We start from the raw sequence: 17311 nt of genomic DNA, 5'->3' as shown, positions 1-17311 counted from the left end.
CCCTCAAAATTATTTGTTTTTCAAGATTTTTTTTTTTTAACTTTAATCTTTGTTCTATTTAGTCTGACTTCCAAACATTTGACAGGTCTCAACAGAATTTGAGAAACAATGTACGCAAACATAAACAAACTAACCCACCACCTGTTCAATGACCCTTTTAAAAACTATAGTTTTTAACTATAGACGTCTTTATTATCAACCTCTGTCACGTTCAATCAAAACTGCTTTTTAAAACTTGTAAATTTGGGTAAAAATGATTCACCGTTTTCCCTGGGTTCAGGCTGTGATTTATTTGTATATCTTTTCTGGGATTCTTGGACTTGACAACAAAGCAACTCCACAAGAAAAACATCACGATGCAAAGGACATGAAACCAAAGAAATCCATTCTAAAACAGAGTACGACATGCGGTAGGTCAACAGTTCTTCATTATCAATTGTGGTATACATTATGATTTCCAAATATGCCAATTTAATAGATTTTTGAATAAAAGTCGTATATAATCGAGAATTTATCAGGGACGAATGATTTAGCAGTTCAATAAACGATCGCTTTCCACTACAGATTATTCTATTTTATGTCATTCATCTGAACTTGATCACACAAACACTGGGCCAGGACCAGAATGATTTACTTGGACGACAAACCAAATCGAATCCTTCAGCTTTGCATAGGTTTCTTTGTGGGATCATCGTGATAAATCCTACTCTTCTGCGGGTTTAATTACACCATTACATTTTTTTAAAAGTACGCGTTAACCGCATTTTTCTTCCTGGTTTGATTTCAGTCAACGCTCATTTAGTTTGCAAAGCACCGACACTAAATTACCAGCAACATAAAGATGACAGTAAGCTGGTTGCTACAAAACAATGCGTTCCATTCATCCCTTCCTGTCCCTGTGGTACGTACGTTGAATGTTCGATATCAGTGTGATAAAGTATCATATCAGTAATATTGATACGATATATCTTTACTCTAAACTGGAAATTTTGTTATAGTATCGACCCCAAATTAAAAGGCCTTCCTATGTTTCCCAGTAATGTTTTCAATTTTTTTGCCTTGGTTCCTAAAAGTTATTTAATGATATCCCTTGTTCCGTGAAAGTAGATGGTCATGTTCTCTCAAACCCCCTGGTAGGGGCTCATCCTAAATGTATAATAAATAAATTGTTACATGTTAAGGGCCTGATATCTTGTTTATTCACTCGTTTTTCATATCATATCGCTTACTTAGTGCTAGTGGACTCGTTCTTTCGCGATATGATATGAAAACTCGTGAATAAAAACGATATAAAGCTCTTAACCTGTGATCATCTCTATTTGTTCTTTTTAGCCATACAACGATTTTCAAAGATATTGATGAAAAAATAATCTATTGATAAAAGATAACCTCATTTCGTAAAACAACAAATTTATTTGCTATTTGTATTCTTTTTTTTTTTTTTTTTTTTTTTTTTTCTAATATTTTTTTACTATGATTTTCAGCACAAGGAAAGACAGGACCAGGTAAAATGAACGAATTTTAAGGTTCTTCGTGCATCAAAATGGTTATCATCGTTATGTATCTTCATCAACACAATTTTTGAATGATTGTAACGACACTGAATATCACCACCATCAAAATAAATTATAATCATTAGTCATCATTATCATCATCCGTTAATTATCAATTTTTTTTTTTTCATCATATTTTGTGATGTTTTACCAGCCTTCTACGTTCTTATGTATTTTTCTAGTTTGTAGCGCCCATCTCGATTTAGGTTTCATCGTTCCTGTATCGTCAAGAAAGAGACGGAAACCGTTTGTTGATGTGGAGGTATCGAGGCTCATTAGACAAGTTGTCAGTAGATTCAAAGTTTCTCCTAAGCATACTGAAATGAGTGTTGTTACTTATGGAACAACACCAAAAATGGCATTCAACTTCAATAGGTTAGTAGACTATTAGACTGTGGCAAAACTTAGGAGCTGTTCAAGCCTGGGTTCACGGGTTCAATTTTCGAATAAATAGTGAGCTTAGTGGAAATGCGTATCAAGCTTTGCGTAAGTAATCTCAAAGAGTGAAGGTTAATTGTACGCATTATACGTTGCCTCTCGCCTCTGGGGTCTCGGATTCAATTCCTGGACTCCGCATCGCATGTTAGTAGACTTTGTTGGGTTTCTCCCTTGATTTGAGTTTTTTTTTTTCTGCCCTTCACGAAAAATTAAATTTCCACTTTCATCCTAATTCTTTAACGCTAAAATACTTGTAAGGTTCTCCTGCAAGAAGAAAGTCCTCCATAGACTCCATAACCTGGCCCAAGTGTGTCCACTTGGTCGTCCTCGCGTTGGTAAAGCATTGTCTTATGCTGATGATCACATGTTCAAACGACCTTCGAGAAAAGCCAAGGTCATAGTTCTCCTAACCAACCAAAGGTATATGAACAATTGGATTAACTCGATCTTGACGCAAGAACAGAAACCCCAACGCGTCTTTAGAATATTGTAATGTCGTATTACTGTCCACAGATCGTGCGATGATGTCAAGACACCAGCCAGAAAGCTACGATCCCGAGGTGTTCGAATACTCTCTTTGGGGATAGGTCGATATATAGACGGTGCTCAGATGGACGATATCGCATCCAAACCGGCCTCAGACAATATCTATACTGGCGATATAAATTTTCTTGACTTGGTTACTGACAAGCTTGTGCGTAACATTTGTTTAGGTAAGGAAACGTTCATTTATCGGATAAGGTGTGCAAAGCAATGCGCAACATATATATTGGATAGATCACTGCATGCCATACGATAAGGCACTGTGCGCAACTTATATATTGGATAGATCACTGCATGCCATACGATAAGACACTGTGCGCAACATTTATACGGGATAGATTATTGCATGCCATACGATAAGGCACTGTGCGCAACATATATATTGGATAGATCACTGCATGCCATACGATAAGACACTGTGCGCAACATACATATTAGATAGATTACTGCATGCCATACGATAAGACACTGTGCGCAACATTTATATCGGATAGATTACTGCATTCCATACGATAAGACACTGTGCGCAACTTATATATTAGATAGATCACTGCATGCCATACGATAAGGCACTGTGCGCAACATATATATTAGATAGATTACTACATGCCATACGATAAGACACTGCGCAACATATATATATTGGATTATTGGATAGATTACTGCATGCCATACGATAAGACACTGTGCGCAACATATATATTAGATAGATTACTACATGCCATACGATAAGACACTGCGCAACATATATATTGGATAGATGACTGCAGGCTATACGATAAGACACTGTGCGCAACATATATATTAGATGACTGCAGGCTATACGATAAGGCACTGTGCGCAACATACAATATATATATTAGATAGAATAATGCATGCCGTATGACAAGCCACCTTGTACGCGCACGTTGTATATCATCAATAGCAAAACGAATGATGAGGCGATTCATAAGATGCAGAAACGGGCATTTTAAAATTCTATCGAAAATATTAGCGATTATTAGGCAATAACCAATCATTATACTGTAATTTTCCAATCCTGATATTGACCCCTCGCAGGATATTCTCAATGCAGCTCAATTCAGAGGACACTGAAAACAATAGAATTGTACTCTTCTGAGAATTTGAATTCATTAATTGTGTTGTCCTCTGAATCGAGCTGCTCTGGTAATAAGCCTGAATCGAAGCGAGTTGACGTTTTACCCCCGTCTCTAGACCATAATCCTTTTCACACTGCTTTTGTTCTTTGATTATGACTATTGTTCCTGTATTCTCTAAGGAATCAACAATTTTAATATGAAAGAATTTTAAAAACTATTATGGTATAGAGTCGGGGGTAAAACGTCATCTCGCTTCAGGCTTATTGCTACCAGGGATCTATGATCAAAGTCGTATCTTGAAAGTAATGTGGAAAAGACCCTAATAGATTGTGTTTACTTCTCAGGCGCAGGAGGGTTTTTGAGGAAGGAAAACTCAGCGTCCTGTTTATGTGCACAAAACCAAACCATATAAGGTAACGAAAACCGGCATTGATCACTGGCGATGATGTCATCATAACCGCAAATATGTAAATACAATATCGAAAATGAAAAAAATATATTTAAACTCAATGTAACCTAGAAAGATTTTGCTTCGCTTAAAAAGTTATTTTATATTTTAGAGTTAAATTTGTGGCAAAACAAGGGACTTGAATAAATCACGTCTATCATTCATACTTGGTTTGTAGTTATTACGCTATGGAATTCCTGTATCTTGGGGTGTTGAAAATCTTTCAGTCACTAAAACCATAAACAGAATGTAGGTAAATCACAGCTTGCACATGGTTTGGAAACCGCACTCTTTCAACCTTAGCTTAGTAGACCAAAACGAAGAAAGCTTGAAAAGGATTTTGGCATAACTCTTATTTGATCCTGAAATTCTGTTGGTATCAAAAAAGCTTACTTTTTGGAATTATCTCTTACCGAGGCGCTTTCATAGGTATCAATGGCTGGTATCAATGGGTTTGATGGACTGATGACTAACTTTAATAACTATTTAAATTCTATCAAGTAATTTTCGTAATCCCACGTTGTATTGAACTCACGAAACATTAAAATCATATTAAAAATATATAACCAATAACACTTTGCTAAATTCAGATTTGTTTTATCTAATAAAGATTGAGTTGGGCACCCTGTGGTAGGGACATTCAAATATGCCAATGTAAAGTTTTTAAATTTTCCACGAAACATCAGTTAACAGTTTAAAAGCATTGATTTTTCAGTAATGTTTTTCTTCGATTCTAATGGAGAACCACTCTGATCATGGAATGAAAAGTAAAATAGAACAGACCACTATTTTTATCATCGTGTTTTTATTAAAACTACAATAGCAATTTAGGGCCAAAAGGGCATGAATTCATGGAAAAAATTACAAGTTTTCTCAGCAATGTGATACATTTTTAAGGATTTTTTTAATACGACTTTGAGTCATATAAGGCATTCTATTAATATTAGGAACTGTTCAGGAATTTCAATTGATTGTGAATGTGTTTAGAAGCATTTGCGGTGAACAATTGAGGGGCCAGATTCATCGTATTCTTGCTTGGAGATCCACATCTGTTGGAAGGTGGACAGAGAAGCGAGGATGGAGCCTCCAATCCATACAGAGTATTTCCTCTCTGGTGGAGCGATGATCTTGATCTTCATGGTTGGGGGAGCGAGAGCAGAGACTTCTTTTTGCATACGGTCAGCGATTCCTGGGTACATGGTGGAGCCACCAGACAAGACGGTGTTAGCGTACAGGTCCTTACGGATATCAACATCACACTTCATGATGGAGTTGTAGCACGTCTCATGGATGCCTGCAGATTCCATTCCAAGGAAGGCGGGTTGGAAGAGGGACTCGGGACATCGGAATCTTTCGTTGCCAATGGTGATGACTTGTCCATCAGGAAGCTCGTAGCTCTTCTCGAGAGTTGAGCTTGAGGCTGCTGTCTGCATTTCTTGTTCAAAGTCAAGAGCAACATAGCAGAGCTTCTCCTTGATGTCACGGACGATTTCACGTTCAGCTGTGGTGGTGAAAGAGTAACCACGTTCTGTCAGGATCTTCATGAGGTAATCGGTCAAGTCACGTCCAGCCAAGTCAAGACGAAGGATAGCATGGGGAAGAGCATAACCCTCGTAGATGGGTACTGTGTGAGAGACACCATCTCCACTGTCAAAGACAATACCAGTGGTACGACCAGAAGCATACAGGGACAAGACAGCCTGGATAGCTACGTACATAGCAGGGCTGTTGAAGGTCTCGAACATGATCTAAAAATAAAATTGACAAATGATAAATGAATAAGAAAAATAATGCTATGACATCCTTATACACGATTACAACATATACAAACTACTTGTTCAAGAAATATTGATTTATGAAAATCATTTTATCAAACTTCAATTCCGAAACTAAAAACTGTCGATTTTTTTATCACTCGATTAATATTTCCTTCTGAAATGCTGACAAGCAAAGACTCGTCTATTTAATTATGAACGGAATTTTACTTGAATTTTTAATCTTTTCGTGATAACAGCTATAGCTAGGCTACGCTTGGTTTGATATTGTAATTATTAGGCGTTGTTACTGAAAAATAAAGTCTGACCATTCACGAATGAGATGCCCAAATAAGGTCAACTACTTTGCTAGAATACTGCAAATTAGCATTTTGATGCTTCACTGTCCGGTAATCACACGTGTTAAACAGTTATGATTTATGATATTTCAACGGAAGAAATCAACTCTTTATTTAAATGAAAAGTTTTAGAAAGAATTTGAAAGTTACTGAAGTGTTCTTCAAACTGTTGAATTTTAATTTTATCACCAATTGTAATTATTACGTAGGATCAAGGATTATCTGCCTTAGTTTCTAAAATAAATGCTGAAAATTTTTGTTTTTTTGATTTTTGTTTTAGTACTATAATTTGCGACGCTTCAAATAGGTATTTTGCAATGCTTTTTCTTCGGAGTTATGCCGGTATTTTGCAATAACATACCGGTCAGGAAAAACTTGAAAATTCTCTTACAAATATGTTCAAGGACTTAGAATAGTTCTCACTTACCTGTGTCATCTTTTCTCTGTTTGCTTTGGGGTTCAAAGGAGCTTCAGTCAGTAAAACTGGGTGTTCCTCGGGTGCTACACGGAGTTCATTGTAGAAGGTGTGGTGCCAAATCTATCGAATGAAAAAAAAGAAACTTTTAGTCAACAAACTACAACAAGTTGTGAAGCAAATGAGTTGAAATCTTACCTTTTCCATGTCATCCCAGTTAGTGACGATTCCATGTTCGATGGGGTATTTAAGGGTCAGAATACCTCTCTTGCTCTGAGCTTCATCTCCGACATACGAGTCCTTCTGACCCATACCAACCATCACTCCTTGATGTCTTGGACGGCCAACGATGGAGGGGAAAACTGCACGAGGAGCATCATCTCCTGCAAAGCCAGCTTTGCACATACCTGAACCATTGTCTACAACAAGAGCAGCAACTTCGTCTTCCATGTTGTGTAAATGTTATAAGTTTGTTATAGAAAGATATGTTACTTCGTCCAAGACCACAAGGAAAGTGATGAGAATATTGCTTCAGGGCGTATTTATAGTGTAGTGGTACGCAGTCAGTCGTGGCACGGAAACCATTGGAGGCATAATGAATCATGACGTTATCAATTAGAGTTATTATTCATCTCTCAGTGTGACATAACGTAACCAGCGATACAAACTCTCACAATAAAAAAAGTATGTAGAATTTGATACCGTAAAAGGAGTTGCTTACAGCTCTGCATTGGTGCCTTCCAGAAATCTTGCACAGCCCAAAACACCTATTTTCATAGCGGCGTTAGGTTTTCTGTTTTACAGCCAAGTTCATGCTTCGATGCTGATGTTTGCGTCAGTGCAAAGAAATGAAATGCATTGAATTCATTTTTGTATTCATCCATGAACTGGCGACTCTGACTCATGCAATAGTTGTATTTTCTCGATTTCTCGAAATCAGCCAACGATACAACTTTAAGAAACACTCAATATGAACAGATGAAAAACACCTCGTATTCAACATTATAAACTTCTGCAAACTTCTCTAGCTATAGTAAAATTTTAAATAAAAAAAAACAAAGCTTTTGGAACACTTCGATAATGCTTTGACAGTACCTGCCATTGCGTGCGAATAAAAGTTTCTTTGCTCACGAACTCAAATTATTTTATTCATTTAATGTTTTGGTACTTTTTGGAGTCACTACTAGGCATGGGGGAAAAAAACGATTTACGATTTTCCATCTGTGTTGTAAATTATAAGCCCTAAAATTGAACAAATATCTAATATGATGTCATAAATCAATTTTTTGATTCACTTGAGTAAACGTTAACATGTCAGATTGATGGATTTTGTCATATTCTAAATCCTTCCGAGCTTGAATTCCGTTAGCGAAATTATATGGACTAAACAGGGTCCTCAAAATAACCCAATCCTAACTACTTCTAATTTCACACAGATATTTCCACTATATAGAGAAAAGTTTTCAGCTTACAACAAATAAATATATTAGAGTATAAAATATTATAAGTCTGTCAAATCTGTACAGTAAATAAAATGTTGTTTAACTTCTGATATTGTCAGGACCTACACGTCATCGGCTGGATATGTAATCGATAAATTCCCGGTAACAAACAGATTAAAAACAATCGTAGTAAAATCATTTTTTAAACAATTTTTCCCCTTCATTTTGAACTGGGAACATTAAAATTTGCTCTAGATTCAAAATTTAATATTTTATTTTTATAACAAGAATTTAAGAAATTTTGTTTTGCATTTTGCAACGTTTTAATTTTATTGCATTCCTATCGACGTGAAATACTAAACACTTATATATCTGAATAATGTTACTCAAATTCATAAACTTATTTTACGAATAGAGAGAGAACAGACCCACCATGCACTCGAAATATCTATACATTTTTTCACCATTTTTTGGAATAAAATTCAAACAAAAATAAAGTTTCCAAACTTCGTAAACTCTAGAATAAATTTAAGATTTTGAGTCATAACTAGTAAACCAAATAAATTCTATATAAGGGAATACAATAAGTCAGAAGGCAGTCATGAATAATTTCAGTATAAACGACGTGACGTCAGTTGCTAAGATCTAGTGATTTTCCACTTGTTACGTTCGATTTGATGCTTGTCCAATTATGGTAAAATGAAAAGTGTTTGTATTCACGAAAAGAGTAGAATATCCATTCTAAACTACGTCATGTTGAGAATTTTTTCAAGGAGTAAAATTATTTATTGCGTGACTTCTGAGTGTTGTCGAACACTGAAATTTTCCATAATTGTTTCTTCTTATTTTCAACTAAAACTGAAATTGCGAATGACACGAAGATTTATTCACTGAGTAACTCTAGATAATAAGGAATGCATAAAATGAATAAAAGATAATGTTAATTTGACGTAGAAATGAAATAAAAAGAATTCACCAGAAAAACATTGCGTGACATCAGGCGATTTGAAGTGCACGAATACGTGACGTAGAATAAAAAACTTTTCTCGCTTTTTTTCCATGAAAATTGAAAAAGAAAAAGAAATTTTTGTTAAATTGTAACCGTGAATTAAAATAGTTACATGTGGTATTTTTGTCAAGCATATTTCTTGTTTTAACAATTGTATTGTTTGCAACTCACAGGTGCTTCACGATATAAGTCTTAATTATGCAAATGGCAATAACTCTTTTCACGCCTGCCCCCGGCGACATTGAGAGGGTATATAAACACTACCCTAACTGTATAGCACATCACATTTTATTGGTGACCATTCCAGAAGCATTAAGAAATTTAACAATCAGTTCCTAACTTTCATATTAACAACATGGATGACGAAGTTGCTGCTCTTGTTGTAGACAATGGTTCAGGTATGTGCAAAGCTGGCTTTGCAGGAGATGATGCTCCTCGTGCAGTTTTCCCCTCCATCGTTGGCCGTCCAAGACATCAAGGAGTGATGGTTGGTATGGGTCAGAAGGACTCGTATGTCGGAGATGAAGCTCAGAGCAAGAGAGGTATTCTGACCCTTAAATACCCCATCGAACATGGAATCGTCACTAACTGGGATGACATGGAAAAGGTAAGATTTCAACTCATTTGCTTCACAACTTGTTGTAGTTTGTTGACTAAAAGTTTCTTTTTTCTCATTCGATAGATTTGGCACCACACCTTCTACAATGAACTCCGTGTAGCACCCGAGGAACACCCAGTTTTATTGACTGAAGCTCCTTTGAACCCCAAAGCAAACAGAGAAAAGATGACACAGGTAATACTTATTGTCTTTTTCTGCACGAAACACCTACACACTCCAAGCTTTGTTTTCTAGAGCGTTTATTTTCTATGGACTTATTTTTTTCATGACAACTGAAAAGCATAGTTAGGTCATATAAAGAAAGTTAATGAAGTATGAAAAAAGAGATTAAAGCATAAAGTATTGGATTTGTGAGGCTTCGAGAAAACATAAAGAGCATTTGCTTAAAGATGATCATGAAATTCGGAAAAAATATCTGTATGTATTTTACTTCTACGCACTTAAAATTTTTTTTTTTCTATCAAAAAACACTTGGATTTTCTTTTTACTACCCTTGACTGAGCAACACCGCATATGCCTTCAGCTTGGTCAACACAAACATCAATAATCACAATGGAAATTTTGAATAGGTTTCGCTCCACTTTATCCATATTTGGAGAAGTCGGCTCTGATTGGTCAGATGAAATTGAACACTTCATTTAAATAAAACTATTTGAAAGTCACGAAAGTTGAATATTTTTTTCTCTTGGTCAATCTTTTGGCACGGAAATATTCGATAACATGTTCTTGTGGTTTTGGAAAAATAATCTAACAATTATTATACTAAAAAATATAGGAAATTTTTTTTTAGCAAATTCGACAAACTTAATACTGTATTGAAGAATCCCGAAAACTTTAGAAATCTCTTTAGTGTAGAAACTACTAATTCTAAAAGAGATTTCAGCAATCTATACTTTTTTGCCGATTTTATTTGACTTCTATCATTTTTTTAAAAAAAGTTTCCACTGGAGTAATTTTAAAATAATTTCAGAAAGAAAACAAACTTTGTTTCGATTCTCCGATATGATATTCATAAAATATAGTTTGTGATATAGTTTAAAAAACCCCTGCTTTTTCTATTCATTTGTCATGTATTTAAATTTCTGTCATGGCACGATATCCATTATACATATCGTATATGCATATGCTTTGGATTAGTTTTAAATATATTAAGCAATTTATATAAATTTTCGAAATTAATTCCGGGTTTTTTTTTTTTTTTTTTTTTTTTTTTGGTCCAAAATGTAAAATGTTTACATTATTTTCATATTAACTTATCATTTGTCAATTTTATTTTTAGATCATGTTCGAGACCTTCAACAGCCCTGCTATGTACGTAGCTATCCAGGCTGTCTTGTCCCTGTATGCTTCTGGTCGTACCACTGGTATTGTCTTTGACAGTGGAGATGGTGTCTCTCACACAGTACCCATCTACGAGGGTTATGCTCTTCCCCATGCTATCCTTCGTCTTGACTTGGCTGGACGCGACTTGACTGACTACTTGATGAAGATCCTGACAGAACGTGGTTACTCTTTCACCACCACAGCTGAACGTGAAATCGTCCGTGACATCAAGGAGAAGCTCTGCTATGTTGCTCTTGACTTTGAACAAGAAATGCAGACAGCAGCCTCCAGCTCAACTCTCGAGAAGAGCTACGAGCTTCCTGATGGACAAGTCATCACCATTGGCAACGAAAGATTCCGATGTCCCGAATCCATGTTCCAACCCGCCTTCCTTGGAATGGAATCTGCAGGCATCCATGAGACATGCTACAACTCTATCATGAAGTGCGACGTCGATATCCGTAAGGACCTGTACGCTAACACCGTCTTGTCTGGAGGATCAAGCATGTTCCCAGGAATCGCTGACCGAATGCAAAAAGAAATCACCGCTCTCGCTCCCCCAACCATGAAGATCAAGATCATCGCTCCACCAGAGAGGAAATACTCTGTATGGATTGGAGGCTCCATCCTCGCTTCTCTGTCCACCTTCCAACAGATGTGGATCTCCAAGCAGGAATACGATGAATCTGGCCCCTCAATTGTTCACCGCAAATGCTTCTAGATCCTTGAAGACCCACTTCGCAGCTTAACCCACACGAACTGAGCTAATTTTTTCTAGAATTCTTCAAAATTGAAAAATTTCTTAACCAATTATCAAACCTTGGTGTAATTCTCAACAAGAAAAAATTTTAGGCCTTAAAGCAATGTAATATCAACTTGTGCACATTCATTTATGCATATTTGTTTCTCTGCTCTCAGATTGCAATATCAATTAGGTCTTTGTAATATTGTTAAGCATAATCAAATCGATCCCAATGTGAATAAAAATAAAACATGCCAAAAAATCACAAAAACGACTGGAGTTTATTTGAACTAAAATACCCAACCCTTAGAGTATATAATTTTCAAACTAAATAAAAAGTTGGATAAATGGTTCCATAGAAACTTAAACTGAAATTGAAATTGAAACTCTCTCGGCGTTAAAATAACTTCGATTTTTTTGGTAGCAACGGATCATGAGATACATTTAGATATTGATTCAGTGTTTATACGTAACAAAAAAATTGACCAGGAATTTGAAATGGGAGTTCAGAATATATATATATATACTGACTATGGCATCCCTGCTTCACTTTTAAAACACGAAGCCTCTTTTTTCACGTGCATCGCATGACTATATTGATTGTCTGATTTCAAGCCTAAATAGGCTGGGACCTAGCTTTTGTTTTTGATTGATTTTTCAGTGATGCTTACTGCGCATGTTTCGAGAAAAAGGCGGGAAACAGCTAGCACGCGAATCAAAAACAATAAATTTGATAGCAGTGACATAGCTGAAAAGCCAAATAGCACTAACCACATGCATTTATTTCTACTAATCTGAGTTAGTACTATTTCACGTATATATGGTGTGCACTCAGAGAATTCAAATATTTCAATAGATTTGTGTGTTCACTTAAACTACCGACAAACTGACCCGCCTCAGGGTATGTCGCGCCCGTCAAGTTTTGCATATTTGCATAGACATTTAATATAGAACTGGTGATACTCGCAAGAGATGCATCATTTTGACAAGTGCAGCATCCTTCCAGGATTAACATTCATTGCTCCTCAAAGAGATTTAATCCCAGGGACAAAGCAACATGGAAGACGAAGAAGCCCCTGCTGTAGTATTGGATAACGGTTCAGGTATGTGTAAAGCTGGCTTTGCAGGAGATGATGCTCCTCGTGCAGTTTTTCCCTCCATCGTTGGCCGTCCAAGACATCAAGGAGTGATGGTTGGTATGGGTCAGAAGGACTCGTATGTCGGAGATGAAGCTCAGAGCAAGAGAGGTATTCTGACCCTTAAATACCCCATCGAACATGGAATCGTCACTAACTGGGATGACATGGAAAAGGTAAGATTTCAACTCATTTGCTTCACAACTTGTTGTAGTTTGTTGACTAAAAGTTTCTTTTTTCTCATTCGATAGATCTGGCACCACACCTTCTACAATGAACTACGTACAGCTCCCGAGGAACACCCAATTTTGCTGACTGAAGCTCCTTTGAACCCCAAAGCAAACAGAGAAAAGATGACACAGGTAAAATGATAATCTTTAACAACATCTTAGTCTATAAACACCACCTATCTTTGCTGGTCTCCATCAGACGTATCTTATATATCTGCATGAACAATACAATGCAACCGAAAGGCGAGAACTTAAAGATGTAAAAGGGATAGGAATGCCAATCATAGAACTGAAAGAAAACAGCAAAGTACAAAGGCTCAGTTTCGTGGCCCCATACTATAGTGACCTCGACCATATATGACATGGCATTGAACGTATCCTTTGCCTAGTGAATACCTGGAACTCTTTGTTACCAAATCATTCGATCAAGTGGAACATTAGTTTATATATTTTAATATAAGCCATAATAAAAGCCATAGTATCGCAGCAGTAATCTGATTGAGAAGGTTTTGTACTGCCTTGTTTTTCCTAAGATGCGATGACCAAAAATTGCCATTTGAATAGAATTAAAAATGCAGATCCTTGTCTGTTGGTAAAAGCAACTTAAAACGAAGGTTCAAATTCACCTTATGTCGCCAGGGCAGCGTATGGCTCACTCACAAATCAAATTGCAATTTAGTGTGCTGGGTATGAAAACCACAGAACAACTAGTAGAAACTGAAATCTTTTGACCAATTGTCGGTGCACGAGGAAAACAATAGGAATCCTGACTAAGTATTAATATCTTGAGCAATGACGTCCAGCGATCAAGACATGGAAACGTCAAATCTCTTCGATTTTTTTCAGTTAAATCAGGCATGTTCTTTCAGAGATCATGATAATTGCAATCCTATTATTCTTTATACAAAACTAATTTTAGCGTTTAAATACACGAAATCAGTCATATAAAAAAGCTTTTTAAGATCAATAACGAGAAGGGAAAAAAACCCCGCTATCTTATTTGTGTCGAATGCATGGCTAAATTTTGAGATGTTGTCTAAAATCTTGATTATTAATGTTTGGGCAATTATTATCATTATCATTTTAAAAATGAAGAAATAAATGGGGGGAAAATGTTATAATTAACCTGTAGTACTGACTCGAATGTTATTCGGACAAATGAGGATAGAATTGAAAAGGCCATAAACTGAAAAACGTACTACAGTAGAGGTGACGAGATAATTCCGTTTTAATGCATGTTTGCCGACAAACGTAAATCGAGCCTGGGATTGGCGCATTCTGTAAAAAAATATAAGATAAATATAAACCCTTTTGTCTTGCGAACATTTCATAACAAATGTTATTTATATGTATGACATATGGAAGGGGTTCCATCATTGCTTTGGGTGTATTTTGATAATGCGGCACTTTATAATAAGTATGTTCTCTAGTCACGATAACAAAGTATTTAGGCAAAGCACTGATATAGGTCACGAAATATAATGGTGTCCAGACATAACATTACATATTCATATAAGATATATTCACACATTAGACCCTTTCAGAGTCCTTCTCAAAGGACGTAACAGGCTCGTATACGATGCGGGGATTGGTCTTTCGTTTCACTCCAAAGCTCGTCTAGCCACGAGCCACGCCAGTGTTTTTCGGTTAAACGGGTAAATCCAATAAGATAACATGACTAATTCATAAAATAACCACGGATTTTTTTCCAGATCATGTTCGAGACCTTCAATTGTCCTGCAATGTATGTCTCCATCCAGGCTGTCTTGTCCCTGTATGCTTCTGGTCGTACCACTGGTATTGTCTTTGACAGTGGAGATGGTGTCTCTCACACAGTACCCATCTACGAGGGTTATGCTCTTCCCCATGCTATCCTTCGTCTTGATCTGGCAGGTAGAGACTTGAACGACTATCTCATGAAGATCCTGACAGAACGTGGTTACTCTTTCACCACCACAGCCGAACGTGAAATCGTCCGTGACATCAAGGAGAAGCTTTGCTATGTTGCTCTTGACTTTGAACAAGAAATGCAGACAGCAGCTTCCAGTTCAGCTCTAGAAAAAAGCTACGAGCTTCCTGATGGACAAGTCATCACCATTGGAAACGAGAGATTCCGGTGTCCCGAATCCCTGTTCCAGCCATCCTTTTTAGGACTGGAATCTGCTGGTGTCCATGAGACATGCTACAACTCCATCATGAAGTGTGATGTCGATATCCGTAAGGACCTGTACGCTAACATTGTATTGTCAGGTGGAACCACCATGTTCACTGGCATTGCTGATCGTCTACAGAAAGAAATCTCTGCTCTCGCGCCACCAACCATGAAGATCAAGATCATCGCTCCACCAGAGAGGAAATACTCTGTATGGATTGGAGGCTCCATCCTCGCTTCTCTGTCCACCTTCCAACAGATGTGGATCTCCAAGCAAGAATACGATGAATCTGGTCCCTCAATTGTCCACCGCAAATGCTTCTAATGAATTCAAATTAAAGTAAATTTATCAGTAGCGCGCTAACCAACCCATGTAGTTAGTGATCAGGGTATACCGTTTCTTTCGTAACTGAATAAACAAGAAACAAAAGTCCCGTTGTAGAATGACAAGGTGATCTAACAAATAAAATCGAGTGATACAAACTTGAAACAATTGTTTAGTTTTATTATTTAATTAATAGACCTTATTCGTGGTGTGACAATGTTTTCCCAATTCAACGAGACAAACCTCTAGGGAAATGAAGAGCTATTGTTTTATGCAACTCGTAGGGATATCATCGTTATTCCTTTCGTATCCTTTGGGATACTCATGAATTTTTCGAAGAGTAAAAACAAAAGAAAATGAATCCTCTGGAGGTTTGTCACGCTGAATTGGGAAAACATTGTCACACCACGAATGAGGTCTATTTCCCCGGGATATAGAAAATCCAAATCCTAACCCTATTAGCCTCGTTTTCATTCTGTACTTGACATTGACCAACTGGAATTCGATAAAACGATTATATCTATTAAAATATTTTAAAAACTTTAAGCTTAAAACGTTAGAACTTTTTTCTCTGCATTTCTTCATGACAAATGACTTATTTATAAAACAGCAGTAATATCAGAATTTTACTACACTTTATTAGGAATAACTTATAAAATCAAATATTTTTTTATTATCGAAATATTTTAAATCATATAAATTTTACTAATATAAGGAACAAGCTGTAGGGTTTTTAAAAACGATTGATGATCCTAATTACAAGAAAGGAAAAAAATTATGCGTCCCCGGGTGGGCTCGAACCACCAACCTTTCGGTTAACAGCCGAACGCGCTAACCGATTGCGCCACGGAGACAACTTGAAAAATAATAATCCTACTTTTTGTATATATTACAGCTACGTATTCAACATTTTCATTCATGTGTCAGCGGCTACACAACTCAAAATCTCCATTTTCTGCAGTTACACATAACAGTTAAACATGATTTTTAAAGTTCTTGTTTTCTTGGTTATTTTACCTGATCTTGAATAACCAAACAACATAATTTAGCGTTTAGGATAACGTTACAGTGGCATAAGATGTGAAGGAGGACTGGAAAATACTTCGTCTTATCATCTCAAGCTTGGGAAGATGATGAACGCTGGCCAAAAAGAAAAACTACGAAGGCATATATATATTTAATCTCTTTACATAACGTTATATTTAAGTTATAGTTTTAAAAAATTATTCAAAGCCTTTAAACCTTTCCAGTTATGTAAATTTTATATTTATTTTTTTGGCTGTAAATATGTAAAATCCCGAAAAGCTGAGAAGGCAGTAGTTCATTTTAGCCTTCTTTGTTTAATTTTGTAGATCTATAAATGTTAAACTTAAAGGTAGCAGAGTAATGCTAATTCTGATTGAAACTCTTTTAAATTCCTAAACTTAAAGAATGATACTCTATGAAACATTTTTGATATTACTTTTACGTTAGATACCTATAACTCCATTTGCATTGAACTTTCATGAGTCAGGGCTGGAACTTATCAACTTTTCTTGACTAGCGAACATTTGAATTTCTGCTGTAAAATTTGTAGTATCGTGGTGTACGGGAATGGTCAGGGGGATTCTATTCAAATCCCGATATGCAAACTAATTCGGATATTCTTCGTTTGCAATAGACGTCATAGCCGCCATGTTGGAAGAATTTGACAAAAGATTTTGAAATGAATTCTTTTGTTATG

At 36.3% G+C, this 17311-nt stretch overlaps 4 protein-coding genes and 1 non-coding gene across 5 annotated transcripts; 3 read left to right on the top strand and 2 right to left on the bottom strand.

The window, feature by feature from the left end:
* The first annotated feature begins 49 nt into the window (after window positions 1-49).
* Window positions 50-4949, top strand: LOC116294025 (matrilin-1). The gene is made up of 7 exons (XM_031701540.2): window positions 50-410; window positions 788-901; window positions 1485-1505; window positions 1736-1928; window positions 2250-2411; window positions 2505-2704; window positions 3979-4949. The coding sequence occupies exons 1-7, from the start codon at window positions 254-256 to the stop codon at window positions 4044-4046; spliced, it is 915 nt and encodes a 304-aa protein (XP_031557400.2). The 5' UTR covers window positions 50-253; the 3' UTR covers window positions 4047-4949.
* On the bottom strand, window positions 4871-7136 carry LOC116294016 (actin, cytoskeletal 1A-like). Its single transcript, XM_089033093.1, has 3 exons — window positions 6809-7136; window positions 6623-6733; window positions 4871-5830 (listed from the first exon to the last, which is right to left on the bottom strand). The coding sequence occupies exons 1-3, from the start codon at window positions 7058-7060 to the stop codon at window positions 5066-5068; spliced, it is 1128 nt and encodes a 375-aa protein (XP_088889219.1). The 5' UTR covers window positions 7061-7136; the 3' UTR covers window positions 4871-5065.
* Window positions 7137-9351: 2215 nt separating this feature from the next.
* Window positions 9352-12016, top strand: LOC116294017 (actin, cytoskeletal 1A). The gene is made up of 3 exons (XM_089033094.1): window positions 9352-9668; window positions 9744-9854; window positions 10960-12016. Exons 1-3 carry the CDS (start codon window positions 9417-9419, stop codon window positions 11722-11724), a joined length of 1128 nt encoding a protein of 375 aa, XP_088889220.1. The 5' UTR covers window positions 9352-9416; the 3' UTR covers window positions 11725-12016.
* A 727-nt stretch (window positions 12017-12743) lies between these two features.
* On the top strand, window positions 12744-15746 carry LOC116294018 (actin, non-muscle 6.2). Its single transcript, XM_089033091.1, has 3 exons — window positions 12744-13057; window positions 13133-13243; window positions 14824-15746. Exons 1-3 carry the CDS (start codon window positions 12803-12805, stop codon window positions 15586-15588), a joined length of 1131 nt encoding a protein of 376 aa, XP_088889217.1. The 5' UTR covers window positions 12744-12802; the 3' UTR covers window positions 15589-15746.
* A 622-nt stretch (window positions 15747-16368) lies between these two features.
* Trnan-guu (transfer RNA asparagine (anticodon GUU)) lies at window positions 16369-16442 on the bottom strand. The gene has a single exon. It is a non-coding gene; the product is annotated as a tRNA-Asn (tRNA).
* Between the last annotated feature and the right edge of the window lie 869 nt (window positions 16443-17311).

Source organism: Actinia tenebrosa, unplaced genomic scaffold (assembly GCF_029948245.1).
Source record: "Actinia tenebrosa isolate PJP-AT-01 unplaced genomic scaffold, QUT_ActTen_1.0 PGA_scaffold1__47_contigs__length_23844297, whole genome shotgun sequence".
NCBI classification, from domain to species: Eukaryota; Metazoa; Cnidaria; class Anthozoa; order Actiniaria; family Actiniidae; genus Actinia; species Actinia tenebrosa.
This window is presented reverse-complemented; position numbering and strand designations above follow the sequence as displayed.

What these genes read in the sequence shown, in the direction of transcription:
- LOC116294016 (XM_089033093.1), bottom strand. Translation starts at nt 7,060, where the DNA reads ATGGAAGACGAAGTTGCTGCTCTTGTTGTAGACAATGGTTCAGGTATG. An exon ending in ACTGGGATGACATGGAAAAG is followed by an intron (nt 6,734 to 6,808) that starts GTAAGATTTCAA and finishes TTCATTCGATAG; the next exon opens with ATTTGGCACCACACCTTCTA. An exon ending in ACAGAGAAAAGATGACACAG is followed by an intron (nt 5,831 to 6,622) that starts GTAAGTGAGAAC and finishes TTTTATTTTTAG; the next exon opens with ATCATGTTCGAGACCTTCAA.
- LOC116294018 (XM_089033091.1), top strand. Translation starts at nt 12,803, where the DNA reads ATGGAAGACGAAGAAGCCCCTGCTGTAGTATTGGATAACGGTTCAGGT. An exon ending in ACTGGGATGACATGGAAAAG is followed by an intron (nt 13,058 to 13,132) that starts GTAAGATTTCAA and finishes CTCATTCGATAG; the next exon opens with ATCTGGCACCACACCTTCTA. An exon ending in ACAGAGAAAAGATGACACAG is followed by an intron (nt 13,244 to 14,823) that starts GTAAAATGATAA and finishes ATTTTTTTCCAG; the next exon opens with ATCATGTTCGAGACCTTCAA.
- LOC116294025 (XM_031701540.2), top strand. Translation starts at nt 254, where the DNA reads ATGATTCACCGTTTTCCCTGGGTTCAGGCTGTGATTTATTTGTATATC. An exon ending in ACAAGGAAAGACAGGACCAG is followed by an intron (nt 1,506 to 1,735) that starts GTAAAATGAACG and finishes GTATTTTTCTAG; the next exon opens with TTTGTAGCGCCCATCTCGAT. An exon ending in TGTGCGTAACATTTGTTTAG is followed by an intron (nt 2,705 to 3,978) that starts GTAAGGAAACGT and finishes TTTACTTCTCAG; the next exon opens with GCGCAGGAGGGTTTTTGAGG.
- LOC116294017 (XM_089033094.1), top strand. Translation starts at nt 9,417, where the DNA reads ATGGATGACGAAGTTGCTGCTCTTGTTGTAGACAATGGTTCAGGTATG. An exon ending in ACTGGGATGACATGGAAAAG is followed by an intron (nt 9,669 to 9,743) that starts GTAAGATTTCAA and finishes CTCATTCGATAG; the next exon opens with ATTTGGCACCACACCTTCTA. An exon ending in ACAGAGAAAAGATGACACAG is followed by an intron (nt 9,855 to 10,959) that starts GTAATACTTATT and finishes TTTTATTTTTAG; the next exon opens with ATCATGTTCGAGACCTTCAA.